The following is a 27,430-nucleotide window of genomic DNA, read 5'->3' on the forward strand; positions in this document are numbered from 1 at the left end:
TACATTAAGAAATCAATCATTTTTTTTATATCTTGTCTCATCTTACATCTATAGCATGCTCATCTTTATCTAACTTGATATTTAGATGCATAGAATTTTTTATTGGTTTAGCACATTTCGGTCTAAACCTTTTGATAAATTCTTTAGGATAAGTAATTTTTTATGACATTAAAAGAAAAAGTTATATATATATATATAAAATAAATCAGTAGTACCATCGGTATTAAATTTCAACATCAGAATCAAATATATATATATATATTCTATATCAAATTATTAATTTTAAATTTTATATATAACCAGCTAATTAAATACATAAAAATTCCCAAAGTGAAATCAAAACCCTTTTTTCTTTTTATTAAGGAAACTCAAACTATAACACAAATATAAAACATTAAGATAACCTTACATACATCTGGATCGAGATATGTAAGTTTAAAATAAAACCAACTACGTTAAATTAAGTCTAAATATCGATATAAATCCAAATTAAAGTTTTATATAACAACAAACATATTAAACTAAGTGAAGATAAGTTAGAACTTTTACCAACAAAGTGTGTTCAAATAAATTCAAGCAAAAAAGGCGTGTAACAATATTAAAATTTAGGGTTTAGCCAATATGTATTTTAAGTAAATGTTAAGATTATTATTAGTAAAAGTGTTTAATTTTCTACTTTACTAAATGTAAGAGTTAATACAAGTTTTTAAATCTTTTACTTTTATAAATACGTAACAAATATTCTGATACTTAACTTTATACGTTTTCTATAAAATCTTTCTTTGATAATATTAACATTTGTTTCATAACTAAATCCTAAACTTGTGATTATGTAGTTTTTGTTAATGTAACTATGGTAATTGTTTCCTTTACTTGTTTCGCTTACCATCAATATAGATTGTTTTGCTTACCATGGCCATATCTATTGTCTCCGATTTGAAACGAGTAATGACTAGTGAGCATTTATCATGTGTAACAGGGAAAAGGTGTCTCTTAAAGTATTTGATTTTTGAAGCATATATCGATTACTGTCCGTATTCGCCCAATCTAACTCCAACGTAAAGGTACCCAGCGTTTAACATTTGTGTTTTTCTTTTTACAATGTTTCCCAAGAACTCTTTTCCTCATTCAAAATTTTTCTACTTTGTTTGTAGTTTCAACTCTTGAATCAATGGAAATTCTAAGCTCTGTTGCTGGAAAAGTAGCAGAGTATACTGTGGCACCCATTGGAAGGCAATTCAGCTATCTAATATTCTATAAAGCCAATTTTAAGGAGCTAGGTAAACGTGTTACAGATCTTGAGGGCAAAAGAGACGAAATCAAGCAACGTGTTGAAGAAGAAAGAAGGAATGGGAAAACAACTTTTGATGTTGTGCAGAATTGGTTGAACAATGTAGATGATGCCATTGGAGAAGCAAATCAGCTTCAAAATGATCCTCGTCATGCGAAGGTTGGGTGTTCCAGATGTTCATTTCCTAATGTGGTGACACGTCATCAACTCAGTAGAAAAGCTACGAAAATTGTCAAAAATGTTGTTGATATAAAGGGAGAAGGGAACTTTTCCGCAGTAGCTTATCTTCCTGCTCTTGATGTAGTCTCAACATCTACCACAAGGAGTAACAAAAACTTGGAGTCAAGGAAATCTATTACGGAGAATATCATGCATGCTCTACGAGACCCCAAAGTAAGCATGGTGGGAGTGTATGGGCTTGGTGGTGTGGGTAAGACCACTCTTATGAATGAAGTTGCTCAAATAGCTAAGCATGAGAGGTTGTTTGATGAGGTGGTCATAGCCACTGTGTCAAAAACTCCAGACATCAAAACAATTCAACGGGAGATTGCTGATCAGTTGGGTCTTCAATTCAGGGACGAGAGTGTTGCTTGTAGAGGGAAGCGCTTACATGACAGAATTAAAACAGAGAGATCAATCTTGATAATATTGGATGATATATGGGCAAGACTTGATTTGGAGATGCTCGGAATTCCTTCTGGCAGTGAACATGGTAGTTGCAAATTGTTAATGACTTCTCGAAATAATGATGTGCTGCAAGTAATGGATGTTCAAAAGGATTTCAAGCTTGATGTTTTAAGTGAGGAAGAAAATTGGATCATGTTTGAATCTCTGGCTGGCGATACTGTACATGATATCAATATAAAAGGAACAGCAATTGAAATTGCAAAAAGATGTGCAGGTTTGCCTCTTCGGCTGGTAACGGTTGCGAGGGCATTGAAAAATAAAAAACTTTATGCCTGGAAAGATGCATTAACCCGGTTAGTGTTGGGTTTTTCTCTCCTTTGTGAGGCCCAAGCCCAACATTTTGAGGGTGTCTCTTGCACCCATTGTGCCACAACCCTAGTTCAGATTTTTGGGGGTCATTGAGAGTGAGAGAGAGTAGCCACCAAGTGAGAGAAAAGGGAAAAACAGAATTCCCGTTTTTGCCCAAAGCAGTAAATTTCTAATGTCAGTTTCTGAGTTGTTCACCGTTGGATCGGCTTGAAATTTAAACTGCATGTTCCTATCATCTTGTTCTTCATTCTGGTCGGTGGAGATGTTGATTGGAGATTTGCAGTGAGAGAAATTGGCTTCGCAAGAGAGAAATTAGGTTTCCCGTTTTTACACAGAGCAGCAATTTTGGAACGGCAGTTTCTCATTCTTTCACCGTTGGATCGACGTGAAATTTGAACTGTAGATTCTTCACATCTTGTTCTTCATTCTGGACGGTGGAGATTTTAATTGGAGGTCTGCAGAGGGAGAAATTGGCTTCGACAGTAGCTCTGTTTTTTGGGTATATTTCATCTTCTTGCTTTTCATTTGTGAGCTTTGGTGCTTTGATGTTTTGGCTGGTTATATGCACATTTTTGTGCTTTGTTTGAGACTCTCTTGTACCTCATTTGATTATAGTGGAGCTATTTCATTGGTCTGGACGACTCGTGGTTTTTACCTCTCACATTGAGGGGGTTTTCCACGTTAAAATCTCGGTGTGTTCTTATTATTGCTTTACTTGCTATATTTGCTTGTTATAGTTGCTGCCATATTGTGTTGTGAGTGCTTCCATATTGTTCTTGTATTGGACATTTGTGTCGTTTCCGCTGCTAGGCTCTATCATACTGGCATCAGAGCTTGTTGGTATTTTTCTGGGCTTGTGAGTTTGTGAACAATGGAAGCTAATACTAATACTAGTAGGATGATCACTCTTAATGGTCCTAATTATGATTTGTGGAAGTCAAAAATGGAAGATTTGCTTTATGTCAAGAATTTTCATCAACCAGTTTTTGGTACAGAGAAGCCTAATGATAAATCTGATGATGATTGGACTTTGTTGCATAGACAAGTCTGTGGATATATTAGGCAGTGGGTTGACGATAATGTGTTGAACCATATTATTGGAGAGACACATGCTCGGACTCTTTGGATTAAACTTGAACAGTTGTATGCTCGAAAAACTGGGAATAACAAGATGTTTTTGATCAAGCAGTTGTTGGCTTTGAAGTATACAGATGGGACATCAATGACAGATCACTTGAATAACTTCCAAGGAATTATGAATCAGTTATCTTCCATGGGTATCAAGTTTGATGAAGAGGTTCAAGGATTGTTACTTCTTGGCTCCTTACCAGACTCGTGGGAAATTCTCAGAATGTCATTGTCTAATTCTGCTCCTGATGGTGTAATCTCTATGGATCTTGCCAAGAGCAGTGTTTTGAATGAAGAGATGAGAAGAAAGTCACAAGGTACATCGACTACACATTCAGATGTTCTTGTTTCTGAGTCTAGGGGGAGAAGCAAAAGTCGAGGTCCTAAAGGTAGAGATCAAAGCAGAAGCAAGTCTCGAGGAAAGTATAAGAACATTGAGTGTCATCATTGTGGTCAAAAGGGACATGTGAAGAGATTTTGTTGGCAGCTAAAGAAGGAGAAAGCCAAGGCAAGTAAAGACAAGAGCAAAAATAAAGATGATGGTAGTAATGAAGACAAGGTTAATGTAACTCATGATGATTTTCTTGTTGTTGAGGAGTTTGAATCTGTTAACCTTGTTGATAATAGCACTAGTTGGGTGATTGATAGTGGTGCTTCTATTCATGTTACATCTAGGAGGGATTTGTTTACATCTTATACTCCTGGTGATTTTGGTGATGTGAAAATGGCTCATCAAGGTGTTGCAAAATGTGCTGGTGTTGGACAGGTTTGCTTAGAAACCTCCAATGGTACCAAGTTGACTTTGAAGCGTGTGAAGCATGTTCCAGATATTCGGTTGAACTTACTTTCTGTTGGTAAGTTGTGTGATGAAGACTTGGATAGCTCATTTTCTCGTGATAGTTGGAAGCTCACCAAGGGTTCCATGGTTGTTGCTAGAGGTACTCGACACTCTACTCTTTATTTAACTCAAGCAAAGATTGTGAAAGATGTTATTAATGCTGCTGAGTTTGTTGATGAAACTGATTTATGGCATAAGAGATTATGTCATATGAGTGAGAAGGGTATGAATATGTTATCCAAGAGAAATCTTTTATCTGGTTGTAAGGTTGCTTTGCAAAAGTGCAACCATTGCTTTGCTGGGAAACAAAACAGGGTTTCTTTTAAGAGCCATCCACCTTCAAGGAAGCCGGAGATACTTGACTTGGTACATTCTGATGTATGTGGGCCGATGAAGACAAGAACACTTGGAGGGTCTATCTATTTTGTAACCTTTATTGATGATCATTCTAGAAAATTATGGGTTTACACTTTGAAGACCAAAGATCAAGTTTTGAATGTGTTCAAGCAATTTCAAGCTTCTGTTGAAAGAGAAACTGGGAAGAAGTTGAAATGCATTCGTACTGACAATGGTGGTGAGTACTCAGGTCCATTTGATGCTTATTGTAAAGAGCATGGTATAAGACATCAGAAGACTCCTCCGAAGACTCCTCAGTTGAATGGCTTGGCTGAAAGAATGAACAGAACACTGGTTGAAAGAGTTAGGTGCTTATTGTCGCAGTCTGGATTGGCAAAATCCTTTTGGGGTGAAGCTTTGAGCACTGTTGTTCATGTCTTGAACCGGACACCATGTGTTCCTTTGCAATTTGAAGTGCCAGAGAAGGTATGGTCAGGTAAAGATGTTTCTTATGATCATTTAAGAGTCTTTGGATGTAAAGCTTTTGTTCATATTCCCAAAGATGAGAGATCTAAGCTTGATGTAAAGACTAGGCAGTGTATTTTTATTGGCTATGGCATGGATGAGTTTGGTTACATGTTTTATGATCCTGTTAGCAAGAAGGTGATTCGGAGTAGAGATGTTGTCTTTGTTGAAGACCAAACATTGAAGGATGTTGATAATGCTGAGAAGCCAATGGTTCAGCCTAGTGATGATTTTTCTGACTTGGATATTACTCCCTCTATGCCTATGGTAGAAGATGGTAGAGTTGAAGCTCAAAATAATGAGCATGATACAAGTGCAGGTGAAGATGGAACAATTGATCCGATACTTGATGAAGTTGGTGATGATGATCAAGATGAAGAACCAGCTTTGGAAATTCCTGCAAATGCACTCAGAAGGTCTACAAGAGAGCGGAAGCCTTCATCAAGGTATTCTCCACATGAGTTTGTTTTGTTGACTGATGGGGGAGAACCTGAATGCTTTGGAGAGGCTGTTGAAGATGAAAGCAAAGCTCAATGGCTTGAAGCTATGCAAGAAGAAATGAAGTCCTTGCTTGAGAATGATACCTATGAGTTGGTGAAGCTACCGAAGGGTATGCGAGTTTTGAAGAACAAATGGGTATTCAGAATCAAGAATGAAGAACACAATTCTAAGCCTCGGTATAAGGCTAGATTGGTTGTTAGAGGCTTTAGCCAGAGAAAAGGTGTTGATTATGAGGAGATCTTTTCTCCTGTTGTGAGGATGTCATCCATTCGTGCTGTGCTTGGATTAGCAGCGTCTCTTGATTTGGAGATTGAGCAAATGGATGTGAAGACAGCTTTTCTTCATGGTGATTTAGACAAGGAGATCTACATGGAGCAACCGGAGGGCTTTGTTGTTAAAGGAAAGGAAGATTTTGTGTGCAAGCTTAAGAAGAGTCTTTATGGGTTGAAGCAAGCTCCAAGACAGTGGTACAAGAAGTTTGAATCTGTTATGGGGAAGCATGGTTACCGTAAGACAACTTCAGATCATTGTGTATTTGTGCAAAAATTTTCTGATGATGATTTTATCATTCTTTTGCTTTATGTGGATGATATTTTGATTGTGGGCAAGAATGCTTTGAGGATTAATGAGTTGAAGAAACAGTTGAGTAAGTTCTTTGCTATGAAGGACTTGGGTCCTGCCAAACAAATTTTGGGCATGACTATTACTCGTTATAGAGATTCCAAGAAGCTTTATTTGTCACAGGAGAAGTACATAAAGAAGGTGCTTCAAAGGTTTGGCATGAATGATGCCAAATGTGTTGCTAGTTCTTTTGCTCCTCATTTTAAGTTGAGTACCAAGCAGTGTCCAACCACTGATGAGGAGAAACAAGCAATGGATGAAATTCCTTATGCCTCAGCTGTTGGAAGCTTGATGTATGCTATGGTGTGTACTAGACCAGACATTGCTCATGCAGTTGGTACTGTGAGTCGTTTTCTCTCTAATCCAGGTAAAGAACATTGGAATGCTGTTAAATGGATTATGAGATATCTCAAAGGTACAACTAACTTGAGTTTGAGTTTTGGTGGTGAGAAACCTTTGCTAGTTGGCTTTACTGATGCAGACATGGCAGGAGATATTGATTCTCGAAAGTCTACTTCAGGTTATTTGGTCAAGTTTGCAGGGGGAGCTATTTCATGGCAGTCAAGGCTACAAAAGTGTGTTGCACTTTCTACCACAGAGACAGAGTTTATTGCAGCAACTGAAGCATGTAAAGAGTTGTTGTGGATGAAGAAGTTTCTTGCAGCACTTGGTTTCAAGCAAGACCGTTATGTGTTGTTGTGTGATAGCCAAAGTGCTATTCATCTTGCCAAGAATTCTACTTTTCATCCAAGATCTAAACACATTGATGTTAGGTATCACTGGATACGGGATGTGTTAGATTCAAAGTTGTTGGAACTTGAGAAAGTTCACACTGATGACAATGGTGCTGATATGATGACAAAAGCATTGTCAAGAGAAAAGTTTGAAACATGTTGTTTGATCGCCGGAATGGCGAGAGCCTCCACCTAGTCGAGAAGGGGGAGATTTGTTGGGTTTTTCTCTCCTTTGTGAGGCCCAAGCCCAACATTTTGAGGGTGTCTCTTGCACCCATTGTGCCACAACCCTAGTTCAGATTTTTGGGGGTCATTGAGAGTGAGAGAGAGTAGCCACCAAGTGAGAGAAAAGGGAAAAACAGAATTCCCGTTTTTGCCCAAAGCAGTAAATTTCTAATGTCAGTTTCTGAGTTGTTCACCGTTGGATCGGCTTGAAATTTAAACTGCATGTTCCTATCATCTTGTTCTTCATTCTGGTCGGTGGAGATGTTGATTGGAGATTTGCAGTGAGAGAAATTGGCTTCGCAAGAGAGAAATTAGGTTTCCCGTTTTTACACAGAGCAGCAATTTTGGAACGGCAGTTTCTCATTCTTTCACCGTTGGATCGACGTGAAATTTGAACTGTAGATTCTTCACATCTTGTTCTTCATTCTGGACGGTGGAGATTTTAATTGGAGGTCTGCAGAGGGAGAAATTGGCTTCGACAGTAGCTCTGTTTTTTGGGTATATTTCATCTTCTTGCTTTTCATTTGTGAGCTTTGGTGCTTTGATGTTTTGGCTGGTTATATGCACATTTTTGTGCTTTGTTTGAGACTCTCTTGTACCTCATTTGATTATAGTGGAGCTATTTCATTGGTCTGGACGACTCGTGGTTTTTACCTCTCACATTGAGGGGGTTTTCCACGTTAAAATCTCGGTGTGTTCTTATTATTGCTTTACTTGCTATATTTGCTTGTTATAGTTGCTGCCATATTGTGTTGTGAGTGCTTCCATATTGTTCTTGTATTGGACATTTGTGTCGTTTCCGCTGCTAGGCTCTATCAGTTAGATGGTGCCAATAGTGGAGACATGGATGCGGTCACTTATTCAGCACTGGAATTGAGTTACAATTGGTTGGAATCTGAGGAGATGAAGGATGTACTCTTGCTTTGTTCCGTAATGGGATCCTTTTTTATTCCAGAGTACATAGTGACATGCGCCATGGGTTTAGACCTATTTAAAGGAATAAACACACTAGCCGCTGCAAGAAATAGGTTATTCAGAATACTTGACACCTTGAAGGCCTCTTGTCTGATGTATGAAGGTCGTATGTCTTCTTGTCTGTTGTATGTGCATGACATTGTTCGTGAAGTAGCTGTATCCATAGCAAAACGGGATCGCCATGTTTTTACAACAAAGCATGGAGATGCCTTGAAGGAATGGCCGACAGAGGGATTTCTAAGAAGCTGCTCCCAGATTGTCCTGGATAATTGCATCATCAATAAGCTTCCTGAAAAGTTAGATTGTCCTAATCTTTTGCTTTTTGTATTGAATAGTGCTGATCGTTCTCTGGAAATCCCTGATTCTTTCTTTGAGGGAATGAAAAGCCTCAAAGTGTTAGAATTGAGATGCATAAACTTGCCTTTGTTACCAACATCTATTTGTGGGCTAACTAGCCTTCAAACATTGCACTTGTTTATATGTGTTCTACAAAGTATGGATGGAATAGGAGCTTTGAAAAATCTAGAAATTCTTAACCTCTGGTGTTCTTCCATGATAAACTTTCCTAGTGAAATTGGTCAGTTGACTAAGCTAAAAATGTTACTTATGTGCTACTCTGGAGTTGAAGTCATCCCGCAAAACATCATATCAAGATTGATCAGTTTGGAGGAGTTTTACATGAGAGGTATTTCAATTGATTGGAATGGTGAAAATTTAGTCAGCAAAACAAAAAATGCCAGCCTTGATGAATTCCGACAGTTGTTGAACTTGACAGCTCTAGGATTAGAAGTTCGTGAGGCTTGCATGTTGCCAAGTGATCTGATGTTTGATAAATTAGAAAGGTACAATATAGCTATTGGAGATGTCTGGGAAGGGTTTGATATTGATGATGAAACACTGAAGACGTTGAAGCTCAAGCTTGAGACCAATATTCACTTGGAGCCCGGGATCAAAGGATTGATTAAAAGAGCAGAGAATTTGTATTTGGATGAAGTTGGAGGCATTTCGAATGTACTCTATCAATTGAATGGAGACGGATTTCCTCAACTGAAGCACCTCCACATCCAAAATAATGCCTTAATTCAGCACATCATTGATTTTAAAGAGAGGACTCATGTTCCATCCCCCTCATTTCCAAACCTGGAAAAACTGGTCATTCAGAATCTCGATCAGATGGAGAAAATTTATGATGGGCCACTTGCGAACAATTCTTTTGCCAAGCTCCAGGCCATCAAAGTTGAAAACTGTAATAAAGTGAAATATCTTCTCTCTGTTTCCATAGTTAAAAGCATGTCTCAGCTTTCAGAGCTCGAAGTTTCTCGATGCAAACTTATGGAAAGGATCGTGTTTGAAGATGGTGATGCAAGTGTAATGAATGACGAAACTGTTGAAACCATTCAGTTTCCATTGCTCCATTCTCTAACTTTACAACATTTGGATGAGCTTAAAAGTTTCTTTTCTCATCAGCCAACATCTTCTGCTATACCCCTTTTTAACAATCAAGTAAGTGTTTTACCTTCTATTCTTGTTTCAAATCTTTACGCGCATACAGGTAAGTCCTAAGATGATTATTTTCAATGATAATTAGGGTTTTTTAATTTATTTATATATTGTATTTTATGAAGAGTATCGGTGGATCTGAATAATTATGACTAAGCATAAATAACATATCTAATCAAAAGTAGTATTAACTATTAAGTGGTATCTTCTGACTTCTAAAAGATTGGAAGACCATTTTGCTTAGTTGTTATACTCTGTAAACTAATAAATATACTTATATTAATTTTTTAAGATAAAAATATAATTTTTTTTGTTAATATTTTTTTATTATATTTCTATATAGCATATTAAGTTAATTTTAATGTCAAGAAAATATACAATCATCAATCATGAACCAAATTTATAATAACTATGTATTCAATTCAATAAAATTGAAAATGCATTTCACTTATGTGTGTGTGAGAGAATAGCTTAAAACATTTTTTAAAATTATAGTAAATAATTATTGATCGTCATGAATACTACTAAGTACTTTTTATGGGTACTAAAATCATATTTTAAATGATCATAGAAAATTCTCATTTTCCTTGTACCGTAGGTATGCGATTTTTTTTTGTTTTTATGACATTTCATTTACTTGTTTTAGTTATTTCTTAGCTACTTTTATTAATTTTATTTTGTTGCATTTCTTTTCAATTGTTAGTTTATTACATAACCCCTACAAATTTTGAAATAGCATTGAATGCTAAGGTTTTTATAATCTTTCTTTAAGCTTTTGTTAACATTTTTATATTTCACGTAGGTTGCATTTCCTAATTTGGACACTTTGAAGTTGAGCTCACTCAATTTGAGCAAAATTTGGAAGGATAATCGACACTCTTTTTACAAATTGAGAAATTTGATTGTTGAAAATTGTGATGGTCCAAAGTATTTGTTCTCATCTACTATGGTGGAGAGTTTTTCCAACCTCATAAAGCTTGAAATAAGTGAATGCCATCTAATGGAGGAGATAATAGATCCGGTAGACAGGGACAACAATATTATCACGCTAGAAGAGGTATGATAACTAAATGGTAACTATTGTTTTGGAAAAAAAAAGAATAGGACTTTTGTTCCAATACTATGTATCAAATAGACATCGTATATTTTTTCACTGGTAACTTCTGTTATTGCTTATTCTTTGTTAATAGTATAATGATAGAAGTTATGTATGGTTTTTAAATTTTTGAATGATAGGTTCGATTCTCCAAATTGCAAACAATTATCTTAAAGGACATGAAGAGTTTGAAGAAGATATGGTACAAAGAATTTTCTAAAGTGAAGACATTACAAGTCAACAATTGTGAGAAAATTAGAGTAATTTTTCCTTCTTCGATGCAGAAAGCATATAATGATCTAGAGGCATTAATGGTAATCGATTGTGTTTCAGTAGAAGAGATATTTCAACTGAGTTCTGATGAAAATTGTAATACAGAACGAACACAACTTAAAAAAATTACTCTAAAAAAATTGCCAAAGCTAAAACAAATATGGAGCAAGGATCTTGAAGGAGCTCTTTGCTTTTGCAATCTAGAGGAAATATATGTAGAGAACTGCGAAAACTTGGAATTTGTATTTCCATGTTCAGTAGCCACAAGTTGCTCGCATCTTAAAGAACTTTCAATTAAATGGTGTGGAAACATGAAGCAAATTGTTGCATTGAAGGATGAACCGACGGTCTCAACTACTTCCTTTGAGTTTAACCATTTAAACACTTTGTTGCTTTGGAGGTTATATAATCTCAAAGGGTTCTATGCAGGAAATCACACATTAACATGTCCATCTTTGAGAAAATTAGATGTTACACTATGTGTGAAATTAAATTTGTACAGAACCCTTTCTACAAGTGGCCATCAAAAGCTTCCTGATCAAGCATACATTGTTTCAACGGAGCAACAGTTGGTAGCTGAACAGGTATACTTTTTTTATATTACTACATATATCAATTTGCATGAAAGTCCAATGCATATAAACATGGTTCTGTTTTTAATTTATAATTTTTTTTAAAGATTCATTATTACATTGTACATTGAAAAATTGCATTGGTACCGTTATGTCTAAGAACACATAATTTTTCTCCTTTCCAAAATAGCATTCTCAAGCATTGGTATATATGTACGAAAGTTAAGTTACAAAATGTTACAAGAAAAATGTTCGAAATTAAATTCTTTATATATGCAATTAATTATTTGAATAGTTCGTTGGTAATTATTGGTATAGAATTGAGGAAATAAAGTATTTTGGCACAATTCCAAATTTTAAAAACGAAATTGCTTTAAAAAAAAAAGAATTCTAGAAACGAAATGGAAATTATAGTAGCAAATTTGAAGTCTACGATGTGAATAAACACAGTAGATTTGTGCTCTTTATTCTCTTCTTTCGTTTTTTTTTTTTAATGTTGTCTATTCTTTTTTACAAATTACGAGACAGACTAACATTTTAAGATTACTAATTACTACGAATTAATAAACGCTAGATTTGCTTTCTTTATTATTTTTTTGAAGGACATCGAAAAGGGAGTGGATCCTTTCCATTGAAAAAAAATTGGATGGTGTCCAGTGTAGGATTTCACCCTTCATTGTTTTCTCTCTCCTATTTAATTTTAGTCCCACTTATAAAATTAAAGGTGAAAGATCATACTTTATTCTCTGAAGTGTTAAAAAAAAGGAGAGGATCTATTTCCCATTGAAAATAGTATCTTATTGTAAATGTAAATTCTGTTTTGTATATGTTCAAGGTAATTCCTAATTTGGAACACTTGAGAATAGACGAAAAGGATGCTAGCAAGATATTTCAATCCCAAAATATAGGTCCTTTCTTCAACAAAATATCATCTCTTAGTCTGTGTATGTATGAGGACGAAGGTTCTACTTTTCCCAATCAGGTTTTGCAGAATATATGCAGTTTGAAATCGCTAGGCGTTGAGTGGAGTTCCTTTAAGAAGATATTTCAAGATAAAAGACTTGGAGAGAAAAAGAATTGTGCAAAACTCCAACGGTTAACACTGCATCAATTACCAAATCTTCAACATATATGTGAAGAAGGACTGCAAATTGACCCAGTTCTTGAGCTTCTTGAATCGTTATGTGTTGATGGATGTTCAAGTTTGAAAAACCTGGTTCCTTCCTCTGTTAGCTTTTGCTATTTGACCTATCTTGAGGTAGTAAATTGTAATAGTATGATAAACTTACTTTCACCTCCTACAGCAAGAAGTCTAACCCAGCTCATAGTAATGAAGGTAATACAATGTGATTCACTTGAGGAAATAATATCCAAAGAGGGTGAAGAGATGACAAATGACATCATATTTTTCTGTTTGGAAACTTTGGTGTTGGATTGTTTACCAGGACTCGGTAGGTTTTGCTCGCAAAAGTGCTTTCTAAGGTTCCCATTGTTGCATGAGGTACTAGTTAGAGAATGTGCTCGCATGATGTACTTCTCTGAGGGGAACACGACAAGCACACCAATGCTTCAAAAAGTACAAACATCAGAGAATAGTAAAGAATTTTCTTGGAAAGGAAATTTGAATGGCACCATAAAAAACATGTTTGAAGATAAGGTATGCTTTATTTTACTAATTGAATTTAATTTGCTTCTTTTTCTAGATTGGATGCAAAATGGCTAAGTTTGTTGTATAATATCTGTGGCTTTAAATAAGAAACCAGAACTGAAGGCTACCTATTATATTATTTACCCCATTTTTTGCCAAAATGAAAGGGAAAAAAGACAGAATAAAGTCAGGGGCATAAATCCTTGTTCTAAATCGCATTAACATGTCTGGAAAAAAAATATATTAACATTGAATTTTAAAGGGGACCTTTTTTTCTCTTTTACACGAATATTAAAAATTTATTTTTTAATGATATAAATTATTAGAAGATGATGTATTCGATGCTCACATTTTTTTACATGAACATATTGAAATTATATAAATAAGAATAAGAATAATGGTCATTATTTATGTTCTTGTTCTCGTCATTTCCAACCATCTAAACAAAAGGTCAAAAGTATAACTTGATTAAACTTGAAAATACATAATAGTTTGGCCATTTTGAATTTGCATTCTTAGTGTGGCATGTCGTGTGTTTGTATTTTCTATTTGATATTCTTTTTAAAAAATATAGCTTAATAATTAAAAAAAGAGAATAGTATCATCAAATACAAGTAGTGTTTGCTTACACAATTATAAATTTACAAACTCTACTGAATGTACACAGGTACGTAGTTTCAAGGATTTAAATCTATCAAAATATCCTGAGCTAAAAGAGTTATGGTATGGTCAACTTCGGAGCAATATATTCAACAATTTGAAGAAGTTAGTGGTTCACAATTGTGAGTTTTTAACCGATGTGCTCTTTTATCCAAATTTAATAGATGCGCTTGTGAATTTGGAAGAACTAGATGTAAGAGACTGTAATTCTTTAATGGCTGTGTTTGATATTGTGAAAGAAACATTTGCGGAAGAAATTGTGGTAAAGAAATGTTCTCTTTTGAAAAAGTTAATTCTTTGCAGTCTTCCAAATTTGAAGCATATTTGGAAGGAAGATCCCAACACAACTTTGAGCTTTCAGAATCTATGTCAAGTCTCTGTTATGGATTGTCCAAGCTTAAAAAGTCTCTTTCCACTCTCTGTAGCTATTGATATGGCCCAACTTGAAGGCCTTGTAGTATCAAGATGTGGGATTGAGGAGATAGTTGATAATAAAAGACAGACAAGGGAGATGATTAAATTTGTGTTTCCTCATTTAAGGACCTTGTGGCTACAAAAGTTGCTTAAACTGAGGACATTCTTTTCTAGCATCTATTCTATTCAATGTAAATCTTTGATAGATTTGTTTGTGGTCAACTGTCCAAAATTGACGCTATTTCAGACAACATATCTCAGTTGCCAAGAGCGAGCTTCGGATGATAAAATTTCTATCCCAATGCATCAACCTCTTTTCCCAGTTGAAGAGGTATGGACAGTTAATATTTCATCTTAGATTCTGTTTTTTTACATGTTGAAATTTTTTTCTTAAAATCAGTATTAATTTTTTTAAAAAGAGTAAAGTATCGTTTTTGTTCCAATGTTTGGGGTAAATCCTATTTGTGCTCCTAACGTTTAAATCGTCCTATCTGTATCCCTAAAGTTTGTAAAAGTGATTTAATGTTATCCTGTCGTCAATTACACATCATGAGCGCTTTAGTTTGAGTTTTAAAAACCTCTTTTTGAAGTTAGAATATAAATATTTGGATAGAATCGATGATCTACTCCGAAAAATAGCTCATCAAATGTTGAAACTAATTCCTACAACATTTACATAATTCACTTTTCTAAAGACATAATTGAATCTAAACATAAATAGTGGGTATAATATTAAAATCGACCACATCCAAATGAGACCTAATTGAGAATGAATACATCTAAGTGAGAATAATTGAAAAATATAATCTGATTTGTTAGTATAATTAATAGTAGGATAACATTGAATCACTTTTGTAAATGTTAAGGATACAAATAGGACGATTTAAACGTTAAGGATACAAATAGGACTTACTCCAAACATTGGGACAAAAACGATACTTTACTCTTTTCTCGTTTATAGAACAATATTTTCAAATTGATGATTGGGAATATCTTTTATTTTTATTTTTATCTAGCACACTCTATACATGCTAAATAGCTTTTGTTACCAAGTCCATGAAGATAAAATCTAAATTTCCTAAGTTATTTTAGGCTAAATTAATTTGTTAGTCTTTATATTTTTTTCATATTTATAATTAGGTTTCTATACTTTAATAGTTTTTAACATAGTTGTCAAAACCGAACCGGTAATCGAACCGATCAGGTTACTGATTTACTGGTTTATTGGTTCAACCGATAAATTACTGGTTCAACCGGTAAAACTGCTCTCACATAAATAAAAAATATAAAATAGTCTAAAACTTAAAATTAAAATTTGAAATACATATTTTTACTAACATTTTAAAAACAGTTAAGTCAAATTTTATAAATAACTAATACAAATATAAACATATAATTAGTTCATACTACTATATAGTATCTTAATTAGATACAATAAGAATAACAATCTATGAATTATATCCAAAGAATAATTTCAAAGTCTAAATATTTTTATATAATTAAATAATTATATAAATGTTTTTTTTTCAGAATAGGTAATTTTTATTTTATTTTTTTATTCATTATCATTTTTTATTTTAAAATTAATTAATTTGTACTTCAATTAAAAAATGAGTTAAGTATTTCCATGTTTATATATATATATATTTATTAGTTAGAAAGAATTGATATATATATTTTAAAAAGCATTTAAAATGTCAAAGAAATAGGTTAGTCCAGTGGTTGTTAACTTGGTCTTCATTCCAGAAGAGCTAAGTTCGACTCCTATTGTTTGCAATGCATTTTTTCTAATTTCACACCTGCATGCTAACGTCATCGGCACGCAAGTTGACCATTGACCACGTTGTTGACCGGACCGGTTCGATTCTGAACCGTGTCAGTTTTGACCGATTTGATCGGTTCGTACCGATTTTGACCGGTTCATTTTCTTAAGCGATTAGAATACTAAACCGGACCAATATAAGGTCCGGTTCGCCGGTTTTACGGTCGAACCGGTCGGTCCGGTCCGATTTTTACAACTATGGTTTTTAATTAGGTTTTTAGATTAATTTTAAATTTGTAATTAGATTTTTATTTTCTTTTTGGGTTCCTCGCTCGATATTCGGGGCTTCATTCCGATGCTTAAGCGAATCCAAGTCACTTGTGACGTGGATCAACTCCTGTTGGTGTGTAATTAGTTTCTTATTAATAATAAACGTTACAAAAAAATATTTTTAAACATTTCACATTATATTAATAAATATGTCTCAGCATAATCTGGAAGTTAAATATTTTTAGAATAGTAAAGACCTAATTACAAATTTAAAAATTGGTATAGAAACCAATTAAAATTAAAACTTTTAAAGTATAAGGAGTTAATTACAAATTCAATAAATTTATAAAGTCTAACAAAATAATTTAACCATTAATCTATACATTAATTCGAATAACATGTGTATAAAAATGTACAAATATATTATTAGGTATGGTAGAAACTAAAAATAATTAAAAATCTAATTATGCATAGTAATGTAAATGTTATGTAACATTAAAGAAAATAAAATGGTTTAACTCGAATTCTAGTAATCATTTTTTACATCTTTTATTTGGTGAGCATGTAATGTTTCATATCTGACTTTTTGTTCTCTCTTTCCTAATATCCCATTAAAACTACCCCTTTTTTCTTTCTGTGTTGTGCTACTAGGAGTGAATTCTGAATTCTCCAGAAATACCCCTACTATGTGTTATATACGGTTATGGATTTTTAATTTTTTTTTATAAAACATCAGTGATATTTTATCTTTATATAATTAAAAAAAAGTTTTATTACATAACACCAGTGACGTTTTTGGCTTTACATAATTAAAAATATTTTTTTATTATAAAATATCAGTATGTTTTATCTTTATATAATTAAAAAAAATTATTTCAAAACATCTTTACATAATTTAAAAACAAATTTATAATATAACTAAATATTATACTACTACTATAACAGTGTAAAATACTGAAATAACTAAATATTCTCGTATTTTATATAAAAATCTGTAATATATAAAAAGTTGGGCCTTAAAGCTAATGCTCAACATAAATAGCTTTATGCAATAAAAGAAATTATACGAAATACATTAAGAATGTAATTTCAATGTATCATTAGTATAAACGAGTTTTACATTTACATTAGACAATTACTTGTTAGTTTTTATAACTATTAGGGGAATAATCATCCACAAGAAAATATATTATTAAAGGATTCTGTAAAATGATTTACACGATAAATACATCAAAATAAATTCAAATATTCATTATTATAGATTTAGTTACATGTAATCCATTGAAATGCATTCGTGTCAAATAATTAAATGTCATTTATTATTCGGTATTATTTTTGCTTACCTTTACACACGTGACACGTCTTTTTTAAGAATATTTTATGTAATTTGTAGTTTTTATGGTTTACAATTTCTAATACCGAAAATCCGAAATTATTTTGTCATATGTATAGTATATTATTGAAATATGACATTTTTTTTTGTTTTTTGCATTGATGCATATAGAAGCATTGTATATGATAATAGTGAAATAGTGTGAAAAAGATAAATATACCTAAGTGAGAAAATTAAATGGTCAAATTATACTATTTCATGTTAGATAATTAGAGATGTTTTTATTTTTTGTTGTTTAAATTTATATTCGCAAGATAATTAATGGAATATAGATTTCTTTAAGTAGAGTATTAAGGGATCAGCAAGTTCCAAATTTTAATAAAAGTGCTAGCCCTTAAACTTTCTCTTCCCTAAACTTTCTCTTCTATATATTTCTAATCATATTTGGGTGATAACTTGTATTGCTTTTTTGTTTAACAGGTACTTCCAAACTTGTATACTTTGGCAGTGAACAATAATGATGTTGAGGTTATATTGCAAAGCATGTATTCACAACACCAATACGACAAACTTGAACTTCTTAGGGTGATCCAATTTGAAACAGAAGGCACCACATTCCCATATTGGTTTTTGGAAAATACGCAGAATTTGGAGACACTAATTGTAGAATGGAGTTCTTTTGTAGAAATATTTCATGATCAAAGCATTGCTAGTGAGGAGGGACAAGTCACAATTAGCACACGGCTAAGGAACCTTACTCTAAATGAGCTACATGACCTTGGTCATATATGTAAAGAAGGATTTGAAATTGACCCTGTTCTCCAACATCTTGAACAGATAGATGTTGCTCAGTGTTCTACTTTGGTAAACTTGGTGCCTTCCTCTGTTACCTTTACTTGCTTGACACATTTGGAGGTAGTAAACTGCAATGGAATGATCAATTTGATAACATGCTCAACAGCAAAGAGTCTTGTCAAGCTCACAACAATGAAAATTGAATCATGCAATTTACTACAAGATATAGTGAATGCAAATGAAAATGAGGAAGACAAAGAAATTGCATTCTCCAGCTTAGAGACACTAGAACTTGTGTCTTTACCAAGGTTGCGTAGGTTTTGCTCATGCAAATGCTCCCTTCTATTTCCGCTGTTGGAGAATGTATTTGTGGAAGGATGCCATCGAATGGAAGTTTTCTCTATAGGAGACACAAGCACACCAAATCTTCAAAAAGTTCAAATAGAAGATTTGAATGGAACAATAAACAAAATGTTTGAGGATAAGGTTTGTCTTAATTAAATTTCTGCTATATCTATCATTGACAATGATAAGGAGAAATTATAGCAACAAAATCCACACACATACATGCTTAAAAGTTGTTTGACAATACTTTTTCTTGTAACTATGTTTTTTCTTTTTAATTTTCTATCTGCTGATATTTAAATTTTATTGAACAGGTATCATTTTGTATATCCAAACATTTGACCCTGTCTGATTATCCAGAGTTGAGAGATTTTTGGTATGTCAAAGAATATCATAATTTATTTAGCAATTTAAAATCTCTAGTGGTGCAAAAATGTGACTTTTTATCAACTGTTCTTTTTACGTCAAACACATTACAAGTTCTTCATGAATTAGAAGAACTGGAAGTAAGGAATTGTGATTCATTAGTAACACTGTTTGATGTGAAAGAAATGAAGTCTAATGGAGCAATGGTGAAACAAGCTAGCAAATTGAAAAAATTAAGCTTGTCTAGCTTACTGAAGTTAAGGCACATATGGAATGCAGACCCTTGCGAAATTGTGAGTTTTGAAAACTTGTGCACAGTGGATGTTGTTGAGTGCAAAAGTCTCTTGTATTTATTTCCACTCTCAGTATGCCTTGATCTCCCATATATTGAAAAGTTGAATATAGAGTCTTGTGGAGTTGAAGAAATTGTTTCAGTGGAGAAAGAATCAACTGAAATCAACTTTACCTTTCCTCACTTGAGTTACTTGAAATTTTTTCAACTGGAAAAACTCAAGAGTTTCTATATGGGAAGATTTACTTTAGAGTGCCCTTCATTAAAGACATTAAATGTATATCGCTGTGAGGCGCTACAAATGTTTACTTTCAACCATTCAGTTCTCCAACAGCCTCATCAGATAGAAGAAATTCATGATGCGCTTATTCCTCAAGCACTCTTTTCTATTGAAAAGGTAATGTCTCGTCTTAGTTACATTGTAGATACTATGTTTTATTATGTTATTTTGTATGTACGTTTCATCTGCATTAATTAAAACCAAATAAAACAAAAGAACTATACTTAAAAAAAAGACTAGGACAATAAATGATTTTTGTTTAACTGAATTTTTTACTTTAAATATGATTTTTTTTTTTTTTGGCTTTGGATGTTTGGTATTTCAGCTAAGCCGCAACTTATTGGAAGAATTGGCACTAAATGGCAAGGATGCATTGATGATAATCAATGGCCACATGGAAGAAGCTAAATTTCCAAAAGTGAAGGTTCTTCGCATGCAATGCCTTTGTGACACACAACTTACTTGTTGGAATGATTTACCTGAAATATTTCCCAATGTAGTGGGTCTTCAAGTAAGACAAAGTTCTATGCAAACATTGTTTCCCGTTGAAGGAACTGCTCATTGCAGTACAAGAATTGCTCAGCAAGTGACGTCATTGGTGCTTTTTGAAATGGAACATCTCAAACATATTTGGCACGAAGAATCTCTATCTGATCAACCTGTCCCTCAAAATCTTGAGATTTTAACTGTTCACACTTGTCCTAATATGGTAAGCGTGGTGTCATCTTCAGTGTTATTCCAAAGTTTGAAAGAGTTGCATGTTGAAAACTGCAAAGGGATGACTCATTTGATAACATCCTTGCTTGCTAAAAGGCTAATGCAACTAGAAATGCTGACAATAAAAAATTGTGAGATGATAAAGGATGTTGTGAATGTTGATGATGAAGAAGAAGAAGCAGAGGAAGATATCATATTTGAGAACTTGCAATACTTAGAACTCTTTGCTCTGATTAGTTTGAGAAGTTTTTGCTATGGGAAACATACACTCGTATTCCCATCTTTGACTCAGTTCATTGTCAAAGGATGCCCTCAAATGGGGATTTTCTCACCAGGATCCATTGTAGCACCAATTTTGAGGGGAGTTGAAGTGGAAAATAAAAGAAAACGATGGAAAGGTGATCTTAATACTACTATTGAACAATTATTCAAAGATAATCAGGTATGCAATAAATTCTAAAGCTATACCATTAAATTTATTTATCTTTGGTTATAAATTTTAAAAATTGTTGGCAAGTGTGTGATATGTAGTTAATGGATGATAAAATATGCCAATTCTATACCGACCCTTAAATTTTTATTTTATTTCTTTTGCTTTACATTAATTAAGTGATAAATAGGAAGAAGGCTACGATGGGAGTAGATTCTTTCCAATGAAAAAAAAAATTGAATAGTGTCAATTGTGATTTTTTACCTTTCATTGTTCTTTCTTTTATATTTAATTTTGGTCTCACTTATAAGGTTAATGGTGAGAAATTACATTTCATTTCTTTAAGTGTTAAAAAAATTAGAGAAAATCTATTTCCGGCTACTGATCTGGTTGATGATTAATAATATATGGAGCATAGTCTTGATTACAAAATTCATTAATTGTAATTTGTTAATCGCATAGATAATGTCATCGAAATTTTGTAAAATTCTCATTCTTTTGTTCTAACTGTATAATCAGGGGCGAAGCCAATTATAATTTTTGTTAATAAAAAATTATTTTTTATAAAGATAGTCCCTAAATTATATTACACAGCTCTTTTTTTAGGAAATAAAAATTAGTTTTTTTTTTCAAATTATAAATACAATTCATTAATAATTTAGTGTAAGTCCATAAAAAAAAAGTTCAAATATCTTTGTATTGTATTAAAAAAAATTGAAGATTTTTGATGACCTTGAAAGGGGTTAAATCTATGACCTTTTTTAAAATTTGATTAATAAAGTCTCAAACTAAAATTTTTAACTTAGCTTCTGTTTGGTCTGCATATATGATTATGCAGGAGATAAATTCATTTTGTCTTATAAATTGTGAAATACAGAATAGAAAAAGAATAGAAGAAGAAGATACAGCAATATATTCTAGTTCAGTTGCCTAATGCAATGCAACCTATATCTAGTTTCCACCACAACGTTAGTGAAAATTTCACTATCTTTTCAAATATTACAAACACCAATTTCCTAGGACTCAACATAATCCTATCTGAAATACACAAGTTTTAACATAAACTTGACTTACCTTTGTAACTACCTAGACTCAACACATTAAGTGCTTATCCAACTTAGTAAGGGATATTTTTTAGGTACATGACACAAAACAAAAATATAACTAAAAGAAATCTAAAATCACTTTTGGCTTTTCTCTCCAAGTATTTCTCTCAACCTTTTCTCTCAATTTGTTTTTTCTCAATGCCTCTCTTTCTTGCCTTTTAACTTCTGAATGAATACAAAAAAAGATATCACATTGAAAAAGAAATACAAATAGTAAATAATGAAGAAAATGATGATTCACAACCTTAACTCTATGTGCTAAACCCAATTTCTGAACTTAAAATATTGTTCTTCATCTTGGTGGAGTGCTTCCCTTAGTGTAGGTGCAATACTTCTAAGATTTCAAACTCTATTTGTGAGATTTCTTTTTTCTCTCTCATTCAGGTTTTCTCTCATTGAACTCAAAATGAAAAACTAATTTTTTTTTTCTTATCCTTTGCATACTAAAGGAGAATTTCTTCAACAATCTTCACTTAAACTCAAATAAGGAAAGATTTTTCTGATGTAGCCTTTAGATGTGATATTTGCTTTAGAATTTTAGCTTTTTTGACTTTCTTCTTTTTAGCTTGAAAATGGTAACCCCACTTTTTTATTTTTGAACCCTAATTAGATTTTTTCTTTCTTGCTTTCTTTTTGAATTTTACGTGGGTGAGAGAAAAGAGAGAAAAGAGAATTTGGTTCAATAGCTTATGTTTAGATTTAGATGCAAATAGAGTTGCATTTTTTAGTTAGCACCCCTTTAAATAAGTGAATGGACTTGGATCATTAATTGGACTTTAAACTTGTTTTTAAGCTAGCCATGATTTTTTTCTTCTTGCTTATTTTGGCTTGATGTTTGCTTTTGTTTGTGATAGAAAATTGTTAGTGTAAGTAATAAATATTCCTATGAGATATGAGTGTATATAAGCCTCAAGTTTGTTGTTGGGTTATTTTATTTTATATTAATTTTCTGCACAATTAAACAAACTAAGCATACACTTAATAAGATTTTTAATTTAATAATAATATTTAGTCATTATCAATTAATTTTTTATTATTTTTTTAAACTCAACATTTGTTATGTTTTGTTTATTTAGTTTTTTCGTTATTTAACTATTTAATTTAATTATAATTTTATATTATCGGTGCTACAATATTAGTATTATTGTTCTAAATTTTAAATAACTTATTTTAAATTAAAATATAATTTTATATTTTATAAAAATAATTAATTGTAGTTTACACTTAAGTATATTTTTAATTATAAAAAATTATTTGACCATTCGAATTATGACATTTCCTAAATAATTAGTCTAGCTACTTCCGCTACTGTGTATAATATACATATTTAAATTTAATACAGTTAAACTAGTTTGATTTTTCTTTTGGTATACATCTTTCATTTAGTATTCTCTTATTTAATAAGTTCGTATATGCTTTAAATAAAAAACGGTAGTTAAACCGATAAAAATCAGCGATAGAGTTACATATTAAGAGCATATATTTTGATTTTATTATTTTTTGTGAACAGGAAGTCTCACAATTTAATGAGGATTAAGGTCATTCGAAAAGTCAGCCTACTCTATTTGCACGCGATATGCATGGGTGTAAGTCTTTCTTTCTTTGAATCACAACTTAGAAAAAGTAAGGAGAAGAATGTATGTTTTGAATAATTTAAATAATAGATTAAAAAAAAGTTAATTTTAATTTTAAAATTTAAATTTTAAATTAATTAAATTTATTTATATTTAATTAACTTAAAATATAATCTATTATTCACATTGTTCATAATTTTTATTGTTTATCCAGTTGATGAATTGCACAATTTATTGAGAATTTTCCAGTTCATTATTAGTAAATTCTTTTAAATATACAGCATTTGGTTTTCAAATACTTGGTTATTTGTAATGGATTTTTTTTCTCACCCTTTAATTTTATAAGTAGAATCGAAAGCTATATCTAGACAGCACAACTTACAAATATATTTAATACTTTACTGGATATACAAGAGTAGCCATCATAACATTTAGGAGTATTATGGAAGTCTCTCTATTATTATCTGATAGGTATTATTGTTGGCTATATTCATTTATAGTTTTATACGTAAGGAGACATACACAAAGTTGTTAAAAAAAACAAAGTAGATTACTTTCGATGGTCATTACATTTTTAAAAGGTACTCAAATTTGTTTATGGTCAAATAGTGGTAAAAAAAAGTTCTTGACAATAATACTTTTTTATCAATATCTGGTAACTATTGAAGAAAAAATCATTGTTGAATGTTGATAAAAGTATTGTCAAAAAAAAATTTCTTTTATGATTTATAGCTATCAAAAATACTTTTGAATTTTTTTTCTCTTGCAATTATTAAATCAAGTATATACCGATTAATAAGAATATTAAACACTTTTTTAGATACTTGCTGACTGTAAAAAAAAAAGTCATAATTAATATAGTGTTTGTTAATTAATAATACATGAAAATACTAAATCTATTGTTTAGTATTGTTATCTTTTTTTATGTGCCTACTAATGCTCTCTCTCCCTTAGACCCTCGATATCCAATCAGCAATTCAGCATCAATCTATCTATGTGTCACTCCTTGCATTGGCTTGATGTTTCCATGAAGACCACCAAACAGTACTGCAGTTTCAAATTTTGAAATATTGGAATTAGAGACTTAGTTACAACTCTACTCTTAATACACAATATTAAGTATTAAACATCTGAAAATTAGTGAATAATAAATTCATGATATTACCTTATTTTTATAAGAATATGAATATCAAATTATAAACACCTAAGAATTGAATAAATATAACAACTTTTTAAGGTTAATTCAAGCATATCTTTTTACCAAAACTAAATAAATAATTTTTTTATCACAAATCCTACATGGACTTTTATTTACCAATTTATTTATTTGTTTCACAGATAAAGCGACATGTTACTCTAGTGAAAAGGCTTCTGTCTCAGTCTCACAGATACTCATTATCAGAGTTTTCTCCTACACTAGCATCTTCTTTGAATAATTAAAAAAGTGCAAAAATTATCGAGTAATTGTAATCAATTGAAGATTTTACAACTATTAGAAAACCCAAACCATAGCTATATGTATGTTAAAATCGTATGCATTACTTTTTTTTGTTTGTGCTCCGTTTTTAGTTATGCATGAAACACATAAGTTTCGACATTTTGGACTTAAATAATTACTTCTTAGTTGTTACTTATCCTAAGAGATTAACTGAACTATTGAAGCTATGATCAAGAGTTTAAATTAGTCTATATGTATGCTAACGGATCTTAAATTATGATTTATGAAGAGTGAAAAACATTTTGAAAATTGGCTTTATTTTTTAAATAAAAAATTTATTATTTACTAATTTAAACAAGAGTACAAAAATATACTATTTTGTGTATTTTTTTTTTTTTTTTTTTTTTTTTTTTGGTCAGTGGATTGGACAACCCCCAATCCTAGGTACCCCAATGGATTGGACAACCCCCAATCCTAGGTACACAACACACCCACACACTCCTCACATATTTATCATATTTTTTCCACAAATGCAACCTCTAGAGTTTGAACTCTAGACCTTTAGTAATGGGGAGGGGGTGAAATGCCACTGAGCCAAGGCTCTTCGGCCTATTTTGTGTATTTAGTTGTGTTTTTGCGGTATAAAAAACAAAAATAGAAGAATGCATTTTTGCACTTGAAGTCCACAAAAATAAGGCAAAATTTTCACTTGCATTCCATGCCAACAAAAAATAAGAAAGAAAAATTTCCTATTTTTGAATATTGGGCCAGCAAAAACAGAGAAAAAAGTTTCTCCCCTTAGTCCTAACAACCCACTCATAATAATTTCTTTCACATTTTTATTCTCTCTCCCAACTCCCTCTGCATTCCCATTTTCTCTTAACTAATCCTGTTGTCTCTGTCTAGTTTGGGAAGTTTTTGCCATGGGAAACTTTCCATCTTTGAGATGATTTATTGTCAAAAGATGCCTTCAAATGGAGGTTTTTCTCAAGATTATCATCCATTATAGCACCATTTATCACTATATCAGAGGAGTTGAAGTGAAAAATCAATGAAAGTGGTGAAAATTAAAGGTGATCTTAACGCTATACTATCGAACAGGTATACGCATTATACTTAAAACCTAAACAGCTAATTGTTTTTCTATTTCATGTGCCTAGTTATTATCTTTAAGAGGTGGAGTAAGAAATTTGTTTTCCACATTGAAGTTAAATTAAAGTCCTTAACCTTGGTACAGTGAGCAATCTATATAGTTAAATGATCACAAAAATTATAGGTACCAATTCTGTATCATCAGCTCAGTCACTCTACCTAATCAAATTCCTACAGCTTTAGAATATATTGTTCTAGATCATGATTACAGACCACTTGTAATATTTTGACCTAGCATGGATATGAAGGGGCGTTGACTCAACTTATTATTATTAACATTTCTTTTCTTAAGAAAAACTTTGCATAGTTTTGTTACAAAGTTCATTCACTGTGATTTGTACATCACATAAGAATATTCAATATCATTGAAATTATGTTTCAAAAAAATAATTTCTTTTTTAGCTGATTTTATGATTTGCATTTGTATAAGGTCATAAGATTTTGTTTTTTACTTTTATTTAGATGTATGCTATTCTCGTTGACTTTTCTAGACTTTAAACTTTATATATGCTTTAAAGTAAGAGACTTGTTACACATACAAATCTTTTTGTCATACAAGTCTATACAAGTCAACCCAATCCTAATAAAAACAACTCTTAATTTAAAGAGCGTGTAAACACGCGCTTCCTCAACTTTGAATAGTGTGAAATGATAAACGATTCTTCTTCAACGTTTGTATTCTACGTTCTTCTTCCTGCTCTTTCTCCTTCTTCTTTGCATTCCTCCTCATTTTTCTTCGCATTCCTTCTTCGCGTTTTCATCTTCATCGTTGTTCTTTTTATTATTGTTATTGTTGCTGTGTTTTTTCCCCTCCTCTATCTATTGATTTTACAACATTATGTATTTTTTTTTATTTGTTCTCCCAAGAAGAATTATAAGAAAACGAAATAAGAAGATGAGAAAGAAGAAGTAGTAGAAGATGAGAATGAGGAAGAGGAAGAGTTTTGAATTATGCAGAACTTATCAATATAAAAATACACCCAAATATTTTCATGCTACACCCAAATTTGATGCAAATACAGAAAAATGTTTCCTCTAATGTTGCTTTTTTTTTTCTTCTTTTTTTTTTCTTATTTCTTTCTTTCTTTTAATTAAATGAATGTAAGTTCATCCTCTTTCAAATAATTTTGCAACATTATGTGTTTCTTCTTCTTTCTTGTTTGATTTTTTTGTTTTTATTCTTGTTAAGAGAGTAAAACAAGAAGAAACTTGAGAAGATAAAACAAAAAAAAAGATG

The 27,430-nt window shown here is 32.0% G+C and overlaps 3 protein-coding genes across 5 annotated transcripts in view; all 3 read left to right on the forward strand.

Moving 5' to 3' along the window:
- Positions 1–7,881, forward strand: part of LOC112727719 (retrovirus-related Pol polyprotein from transposon TNT 1-94) — a 23,145-nt gene extending 15,264 nt beyond the window's left edge. The window contains exons 5-6 of the mRNA XM_025777595.3: positions 980–1,064; positions 1,155–7,881. Of these exons, the coding sequence (XP_025633380.2) occupies positions 3,159–7,166 (4,008 nt within the window). The 5' untranslated portion in view covers positions 980–1,064; positions 1,155–3,158 and the 3' untranslated portion in view covers positions 7,167–7,881. The remainder of the gene's footprint in view (positions 1–979; positions 1,065–1,154) is intronic.
- LOC140172824 (probable disease resistance protein At1g61310) lies at positions 1,172–2,380 on the forward strand. The gene has a single exon (XM_072208339.1). It carries the CDS (start codon positions 1,172–1,174, stop codon positions 2,378–2,380), a length of 1,209 nt encoding a protein of 402 aa, XP_072064440.1.
- On the forward strand, positions 7,560–25,198 carry LOC112727720 (uncharacterized). Of its 3 annotated transcripts, XR_011868724.1 has the most exons (12): positions 7,560–7,693; positions 8,005–9,673; positions 10,473–10,727; positions 10,907–11,623; positions 12,447–13,268; positions 13,927–14,664; positions 18,179–18,979; positions 19,153–19,893; positions 20,102–20,935; positions 23,540–23,615; positions 24,558–24,647; positions 24,942–25,156. XR_011868724.1 is itself a non-coding variant. In XM_025777597.3 (11 exons), the coding sequence occupies exons 2-10, from the start codon at positions 8,039–8,041 to the stop codon at positions 23,564–23,566; spliced, it is 6,570 nt and encodes a 2,189-aa protein (XP_025633382.2). In that variant the 5' UTR covers positions 7,560–7,693; positions 8,005–8,038; the 3' UTR covers positions 23,567–23,615; positions 24,942–25,198. The 3 variants fall into 3 exon arrangements, 2 of the variants coding, with proteins under 2 accessions (XP_025633382.2, XP_072065586.1); XM_025777597.3 differs by lacking the exon at positions 24,558–24,647 and having other exon boundaries at positions 24,942–25,198; XM_072209485.1 differs by lacking the exon at positions 24,942–25,156 and having other exon boundaries at positions 24,558–24,806.
- Positions 25,199–27,430: the final 2,232 nt, after the last annotated feature.

Source organism: Arachis hypogaea, chromosome 12, assembly GCF_003086295.3.
Source record: "Arachis hypogaea cultivar Tifrunner chromosome 12, arahy.Tifrunner.gnm2.J5K5, whole genome shotgun sequence".
Classification (NCBI taxonomy): Eukaryota; Viridiplantae; Streptophyta; class Magnoliopsida; order Fabales; family Fabaceae; genus Arachis; species Arachis hypogaea.

What these genes read in the sequence shown, in the direction of transcription:
- LOC112727720 (XM_025777597.3), top strand. Translation starts at nt 8,039, where the DNA reads ATGGATGCGGTCACTTATTCAGCACTGGAATTGAGTTACAATTGGTTG. An exon ending in TACCCCTTTTTAACAATCAA is followed by an intron (nt 9,674 to 10,472) that starts GTAAGTGTTTTA and finishes TATTTCACGTAG; the next exon opens with GTTGCATTTCCTAATTTGGA. An exon ending in AACAGTTGGTAGCTGAACAG is followed by an intron (nt 11,624 to 12,446) that starts GTATACTTTTTT and finishes TATATGTTCAAG; the next exon opens with GTAATTCCTAATTTGGAACA.
- LOC140172824 (XM_072208339.1), top strand. Translation starts at nt 1,172, where the DNA reads ATGGAAATTCTAAGCTCTGTTGCTGGAAAAGTAGCAGAGTATACTGTG.